The sequence below is a fragment of the Mandrillus leucophaeus genome, unplaced genomic scaffold, assembly GCF_000951045.1.
Source record: "Mandrillus leucophaeus isolate KB7577 unplaced genomic scaffold, Mleu.le_1.0 Scaffold14, whole genome shotgun sequence".
Taxonomy (NCBI): domain Eukaryota; kingdom Metazoa; phylum Chordata; class Mammalia; order Primates; family Cercopithecidae; genus Mandrillus; species Mandrillus leucophaeus.
This window is the reverse complement of record NW_012101365.1, coordinates 2,390,020-2,398,171: the sequence shown is the minus strand read 5'-3', so window position 1 is coordinate 2,398,171 and position 8,152 is coordinate 2,390,020. Positions and strand designations below refer to the sequence as shown.

The 8,152-nt window shown below is 40.6% G+C and overlaps 1 protein-coding gene across 1 annotated transcript in view; it reads right to left on the bottom strand.

Annotated features, from left to right (window-relative positions):
* ZYG11A (zyg-11 family member A, cell cycle regulator) overlaps window positions 1-8,152 on the bottom strand; it is a 59,425-nt gene that overhangs the window by 28,821 nt on the left and 22,452 nt on the right. Inside the window, exons 4-8 of the mRNA XM_011973882.1 lie at window positions 6,859-6,999; window positions 4,046-4,222; window positions 1,717-1,781; window positions 346-445; window positions 207-257 (exon numbers count right to left, since the gene is read on the bottom strand). Of these exons, the coding sequence (XP_011829272.1) occupies window positions 207-257; window positions 346-445; window positions 1,717-1,781; window positions 4,046-4,222; window positions 6,859-6,999 (534 nt within the window). The remainder of the gene's footprint in view (window positions 1-206; window positions 258-345; window positions 446-1,716; window positions 1,782-4,045; window positions 4,223-6,858; window positions 7,000-8,152) is intronic.

Below are 8,152 nucleotides of genomic sequence, written 5' to 3'. Positions count from 1 at the left end.
AAAAAAAAAAAAAAAAAAAAGATACGTAGAGGTATATATCAAAAGAAATAGCTACAAAATTAGAAAGTTTCTTCTGGGGAGAAAGTCTTTCAGATTTCTCACTTTAATAGGCCTTTTGGAATGATTTGATTTTTTTTTGAGCTACAATAATAAATTTGACTTTAAAAAAAAAAAAAAAAAGGTTATGAACGTGATAAGGAACCTACCTTAACTGCCATGAAGAGCTCTTCAAGCTGTGCCATTTGCTCAGGTGAGAGCTGTAAGCAAACAGAAAGACTCAAGTGAACTATGGAACCTGTATGAAAACTAGAGAGACAGAAATCTTGCCTTTAAGAAATCACATACCTGCAGAGCTAGAATAGAGGTGACACTCACTGCCATTGTTTGCATCTTGGGGTTTTCATGCTTACAGAGCCATCTCATGACAAACTTGGCAGCATCAAACCTGAAAAGCAGTATTTATTTTTCTCACAACTATATAGAAAGTTTGTGAAACTACACAGAAGAAATCATTTAGCATTCTCCGAGTAATTCTATAACAAAAACAGTCTTGGACTTTTACATCCTCAACTATGAAAACCAAGAGCATTTGGCAGAGAGACCAGGCAGGGGATAGGAGAGTATGCAAATAAGAATGTGAGCAAAATACACAGAATTTACATAAAGATGAGCAAATCTAAGAAAAAATGTATTTATCATCCAGTTTCTACTACAATGGGTCTGAAAAAGAAAGAGAATTTCCAGAGTGGTAGCAATTTGTAATCTGAGTAGCAGACAATGCTAAAATGCTGCAGCAAACATCACTCAGTTACAAAGTGACTGAGCCTAAACCTTGTATTCACAAATCAGGGGCTTTGCTCTTGTTAGCTTGTGCCTCATTTCTCTGCTCTTTTATGTCAGCTATTACAAATGTTTTAAAACTTGTGAATCCGAGAGACTGCTAAAGCCTCAAGGGAAATCCTTCTGGAATGGCTAGGATGATGATGATTTTCTAAATAATTAAAAAGTAAATTACTATTAAAATAATAATTACATAACAAAGTGAATAAATTACTAATATTCTTTTTCTTTCTTTCTTTTTTTTTTTTTTTTGAGATGGAGTCTCGCTCTGTCGCCCAGGATGGAGTGCAATGGTGTGATCTCGGCTCACTGCAACCTCCGCCTCTGGGGTTCAAGCGATTCTCCTGCCTCAGCCTGCCAAGTAGCTGGGACTACAGGCGCCCGCCACCATGCCCAGCTAATTTTTGTATTTTTAGTGGAGATGGCGTTTCACCATGTTGGCCAGGGTGATCTCGATCTCCTGACCTCGTGATCCACCCGCCTCGGCCTCCCAAAGTGCTGGGATTACAGGCGTGAGCCACTGCGCCCGGCCTATTACTAATATTCTTTAGAATAGCCTGTACTTTACAGACACTATCGTATCTAACGATGGTAAGAGGCATTATTTAACAAATGAGGAAACTTATAAGCAAAGATAATGAAAGGGCTAGATCTTAAGTCCAAGTATGTTTGGCTCTCGGAACCTGTTCTTACCCACTATCCTGTACTGGAATCACTTTAGGAGACATTTTCAAGTAGGGTACTTCTAATCACTTCTATGTGGAAGACGCTCAACAGAACCTTCTCTCCAAACACCTTATCCCAGCCTTAATCAGGCCCCTGCATTTAATAACCAAAGGCCAACACCCCAATCAAATGACCAAGTCTTATACTTGCCTGTCAAAGGGAACATCCACAAGAATCCTGGAATTGGTTAAGGAGAGAAGACAATTCTTCTGTAACTTTTAGAGAATAAAGAAAAATAATTTTGAACAAATGTAACATTCCATTCTAAACAAAGATTCTATGTATTTGGAAGTATTACCAGTGAGCTTTTCTTATTGAGAGCTCATAAGAAAAGCTCAAAAGCTCTTATTGAGAGCTCATAAGAAAATACCTGTCCCTATCCACAATTTTCATTTAATGCTATAACTGATGACTGTCATGAGGGAATGAAGACTGAGTAGGATTTTCCAACTTTAAAAGTAAGGTAGAAATAAATGAGGAAAACCACCTTCCTAATTGTATTTTTTAAAAAATCAACTCCCTTTACAAAGTACACATTTGAATTAGATTTCACAAATGTATACCCCTGTGTAACCACTGCTACAATCAAGATATAATACTTCTATCTCCCCAGAGAGTTCCACTGTCCCCTCTTCCAGTCAGTCTCAACCCTGTAACCCTATCCTTGGAAAATTGCAATCATTATAGATTAGTTTTTTTAAGGTGTTATGCAAATGGAATCATGTGGTTCTGCTCTTTTGAGTTTGGCCTGTTTTGCTAAGCATATAACATTTTTGAGTGTCATCTACACTGCAGATATCAGTACTTCATCTCTTTGTGTGCCAACCAGTGTTTCCCTAAATAGATTTGTTACAATGTATCTATTCACCTGTTGTTGGACATTTGGTATGTTTCAAGTTTTTGGCAATTAAAGGTACCATGAACATTCATGTAAATATCTTTATATGGATACATGCTTTCATTTATCTTCAATAAATACCTAGGAGTGGAATGACTAGGTAGTTTATAAAGTATATATTTAACTTGTAAAGAAACTACCAAACTGTTCAAATTCTTTGATCATTTTTATAACTGGTTTATTTGTACTGTATTGACAAGCTGAGTTCTTTAGATACTCTGAATGAAGTCGATTCTCATATATATAAAATGAACATGTTTCCCAGTCCATCATCTACCTTTTCATTTTAAAAATGTGTTGGGGAGGGGGCCAGGCATGGTGGCTCACTCCTGTAATCCCAGCACTCTGGGAGGCCAAGGTAGGTGATCATCTGAGGTCAGCAGTTCAAAACCAGCCTGGCCAACATGGTGAAACCGCATCTATACTAAAAATACAAAATCAGCCAGGCATGGTGGCGTGCATCTGTAATCCCAGCTACTCGAGAGGCTGAGGCAGGAGGCAGAGGTTGCAGTGAGCCAAGATCATGCCACTGCACTCCAGCCTGGGCAACAGAGTGAGACTTCATCTCAAAAAAAATAATAAAAATGAAAATGTGTGTAGGCCAGGCACGGTGGCTCACGACTGTAATCCCAGCACTTTGGAAGGCCGAGGCGGGCAGATCACGAGGTCAGGAGATCGAGACCATCTTGGCTAACACAGTGAAACCCTATCTCTACTAAAAATACAAAAAAAAAAAAAAATTAGCTGGGCATGGTGGCGGGCGCCTGTAGTCCCAGCTACTTGGCAGGCTGAGGCAGGAGAATGGCATGAACCTGGGAGGTGGAGCTTGCAGTGAGCCAAGATCGCGCCACGGCACTCCAGCCTGGGTGACACAGCAAGACTATCCCAAAAAAAAAAAAAAAAAATTAGCCAGCTGTGGTGGCATGCACATGTAGGCCCAGCTGAATCGCTTGAACCCGGGAGGCAGAGGTTGCAGTGAGCCGAGATCACACCACTGCACTCCAGCCTGGGCAACAAGAGTGAAAATCTCTCAAAAAAAAAAAAAAAAAGGAAAAAGAAAAAGAAAATTTTAACCTCACTGCTTATCTATATTTCCTATTTTTTCTATAACAAACACAAACTCCTTTATCTATTCTCTTTCTCTAATAGGGCGAAAAACCAGAACTAAATAATATATTTTTCACATATTTATCCTAAAGTTAAAAAACACAAATTGTCTGCCACACATGGTGGCTCACGAGGTCAGGAGTTTGAGATCAGCCTGACCAACATGGTGAAACCCATCTCTACTAAAAATACAAAAGTTAGCTGGGCGTGGTGGTGCACGCCTGTAATCCCAGCTACTAAGGAGGCTGAGGCAGGAAAATTGCTTGCATCCGGGAGACAGAGGTCACAGTGAACCGAGATCATGCCACTGCACTCCAGCCTGGGCGACAAAGAGAGACTCTGTCTTTAAAACAAACAAACAACAAAAAAACCCAAAAACAAACAGTGCCACTGCACTCTGGCCTGGGCAACAGAGCTTAGACTCTGTATCAACAACAACGAAAAAAGCACAAACAAATATTCAATTGAAATTACCTGCTGGTAATGGGGGAAATTTTTCAGAGCCTTGAAAAGTAGACAGGTGACCTCTGACAACAGGCGAACAGGCATCCCCTTGGCCAGGCCCTGGCGTGTTAGGTTGAGAGCGCAAGCACTGGCTGTGAACTGCACTGGCAAATCCAACGGGTGATTCCTCATTCCTACAGCCACAAGCTGAAGATGAACTTGTTTTTAGTGCATATGATGCCACTGATATTCTCTATGCTGTCTTGTCCATGTTTTGGTTGGCAGAAATCTTCGTTTATTGGGACAGGAACAGATTTTCCCTACTCCAAGCATTTATTCTTTAGTACATCAGAGTATTACAGCAAAGTCTTCTAATCCAAATGGAGTCACTATCTGTGCGACTTTGGCCAAGTCACTTCCTTTCTCAAGAACTCTGTTTCTTTATCTGTGAAATTAACTCAAAATCATTTATTGAGCCTCACTCCATACAAGCTACTGTGACAGGCGCTGCAGGGGACACAAACATGAGTGAGAGCTACTCATTAGCATAAAGCCTTGTGAGAGTAATAACACTGTGAGAAATGCCAAAAAAATAAAATGGAAGAAAAGCACCATAAAAGACGCATCAATGAAGTGATGTCTGAGGACAGTAATTATGGAGAGAGTGGTCATTTCTGGGAGAGAATCAAAAGAACTCATTGAGAGAGCACATTTAGGCAGAGTCTCAGGACTTACACAGGAGGAGATAAATGTGGGGGCAGAATGGACAGGGTATTCCTAGGGAAAAGAAGCGTGATAAAGAAAAACAAAGTGGAAAAAAAGGATGGGATAAATCCACCAACAGAGAAGAATTTGAAACATGGTAAAACAAAACATTAGGTAACCTGAAGCTATACTGTGGAAGACCTAGAACACAAATGTAAAATGAAGGCATTGTTCCAAGCTTAGACCCCACCTGCTCTGCCATGCAGGGACACTGTGATCTGTTTCCTCTACTAGAGACAGACCTGGGATATACTTCTGCTATGGAAAATGACATTTTTTTGTATATTGCTAAATTGATTTTTCAGTTTCATTAGATTGCCATCATCTGCAATTTAGAAATCCAGAAACCAAAAGAAATGTGATTTTCACAAAAATTATAGACTCTTAGCATGAAAATAAATTTAGAACATCTAAATTCAGTCTAGGCAACATAGTAAGACCTCATCTTTATAGAAAAAACAAAAAAATAGCCAGGCATGGTGGGGCACGCCTATAGTCCCAGCTACTCAGGAGGCTGAGGCAGGAGGATCACTTGAGCCCAGGAGGTCAAGACTGCAGTTAGCTGAGACCATATCATGCCACTGCACTCCAGCCTGGGCAACAGAGTGAGACCCTGTCTCAAAGAACAACAACAAAAACAAACAAACAAAAACAGAAGAACATTTAATTCAATCTCTTCCTTACAGATGGAAAAAAAGGCCCAGAATTTTTTATTTATTTTTTCGAGTTGGGATCTTGCTCTGTTACCCAGGCTGGAGTATAGTGGCACCATCATAGCTTACTGTAGCAACCTCAAATTCCTCAGCTCACAAAGTCCTCCAATGTCAGTCACCCAAGTAGCTGGGACTATAGGCATGTGCAATCATGCCCAGTTAATTTTTTTTTTTTTTTTTTTTGAGACAGAGTCTCACTCTGTCGCCCAGGCTGGAGTGCAGTGGCATCATCTCAGCTCACTGCAACCTCCGTCTCCTAAGTTCAAGTGATTCTCCTGTCTTAGCCTCCCCAGTAGCTCGGATTACAGGCACCTGCCACCAAGCCTGGCTAATTTTTGTATTTTTAGTAGAGATGGGGTTCCACCATGTTGGCCAGGCTGGTCTCGAACTCCTGACCTCAGGTGATCTGCCCACCTCAGCCTCCCAAAAAGTGCTAGGATTACAGGTGTGAGCCATGGCGCCCAGCCAGAGCTATTTTTTTTTTTTTTTTTTCTAAATTTTTGTAGAGACAGGGTCTTACTAATGTTGATCAGGATGGTCTTGAACTCTTGGCCTCAGGAAATCCTCCAATCTGGGCCTCCCAACCAAAGTGGTGGGATTACAGGCATGAGCCACCACAGCTGACCCAGAGTTTTTCTTTATACATTATTGCTTTTGAGCTGTAAATAAAGTTAATCGCCCATGCTGTAAAAATATATATATATATTTTTTGAGTCTCGTTCTGTCACCAGGAGGGAGGGCAGTGGCGCGATCTCGGCTCACTGCAACCTCAAGCGATTCTCCTGCCTCAGTCTCCCAAGTAGCTGGGACTACAGGAGCGCGCCACCATGCCCAGCTAATTTTTGTATTGTATTTAGTAGAGATGGGGTTTCACTATGTTGGCCAGGATGGTCTCAATCTCTTGACCTCGTGATCCACCCGCTTCAGCCTCTCAAAGTGCTGGGGAAATATCCATATTTTTAAAGAATTGCAAAAAATTACAAATAATAAAAGACAAGATTTTTCTTAAGACCTTTCATTGTCATGTTTCACTAAAAACAACTATGTTTCAAATAAACACATGTATAAAAGAAAAATAAATAACTGCAGTTTTCTTTCCCAAGCCACTTACCACATGATCCTATTAGTCCCTTACTTAGACCAAATTTTAACTGTTTTGATTCAAATTTATTCCACATAAATCCAGATGCTCAAAGCAAAAGACACTTTGTCAGCTAAGCTTAACATTCTTTTCTTTGCTCTATGAGAGCACTTGACTCACTATAGAATAAAGCATATAATTTATTATATTCAGTGTGGTTCATTAACAATTATTAATTGAACCAAGTTAAGAAGTAATAATAAAATTTTTCTTTCTTCAATTACCTTTAAAATAGCAGGCATGGTTACCTCCATTGAAAATGTCTCTGTGAATAGCCTGCAGAGGGCTTCCTTCATAAAACATGATCTGTTCCTGTATCGGCTCAGAGCTTCTGAAATCTGACTCATACTGGCTCCTCCAGCAACCTGAAAATAAAGACGTTACCAAATAGGTTTCACCATTCATTTTTAAGCACAGGGTTTTTGGGGCATCCAGTGTTTGAGACAATAACAGATGTTCAAAGAAATGTTCCAGGTGTTGGCCAGGTGCAGTGGCTCACGCCTGTAATTCCAGCACTTTGGGAGTCTAAGGCAGGTGGCTCACCTGAGGTCAGGAGTTAGAGACCAGCCTGAACAATATGGTAAAACCCCGTCTCTACTAAAATTATAGAAATTAGCCAGGCGTGGTGGCAGGCGCCTGTAGTCCCAGCTACATGACAAAATATGCTGAGAGAAATTAAAGATCTGAATAAATGCAGAGATATACTGGGTTCAAGAATCAGGAGATTAGTGCCAGGCATGGTGGCTAATGCCTGTAATCCCAACACTTCGGGAGTCTGAGGCACAAGGGTTGCTTGAGCCTAGGACTATGAGATCAGCCTAGGCAACGTAGTGAGACCTCACCTCTATTTTTCAAAACAGGAGACTCAACGTTATTAAATGGCAATTTTCCTCAAACTGACCTATAGATTCAATGCAATCCCAACTAAAATACCAGTAGTCCTTTTTGTAGATATTGACAAGTTGTTTTTATGATTCATATGGAAATACAAAGAACCTAGAACAACCAAAACAATTATGAAACAGAATAACATAGTTGAAGAAGTCACATTACCTAATTTCAAGACTTCATATAAAGTTAGAGTAATCAAGACAGTAGGCTGGGCGTGATGGCTCGGGCCTGTAATCCCAACACTTTGGGAGGCCAAGGCGGGCAGATCACCTGAGGTCAGGAGTTCAAGACCAGCCTGGCCAACATGGTGAATCCTCATCTCTACTAATAAGTACAAAAATTAGCTAGGCGTGGTGGTGCATGCCTACAGTCCCAGTTACTTAGGAGGCTGAGCTAGGAGAATCACTTGAACCTGGGAGGTGGAGGTTGCAGTGAGCAGAGATCACACCACTGCACTCTAGCCTGGGTGACAGACCGAGATTCTGTCTCAAAAAAAAAAAAAAATATATATATATATACACACACACACACACACACACACACACACACACATACATATATATAGTATTGGTATAGATAGACAAACAGATAAAGGTGGCTCACACCGATAATCCCAGCACTTTGGGA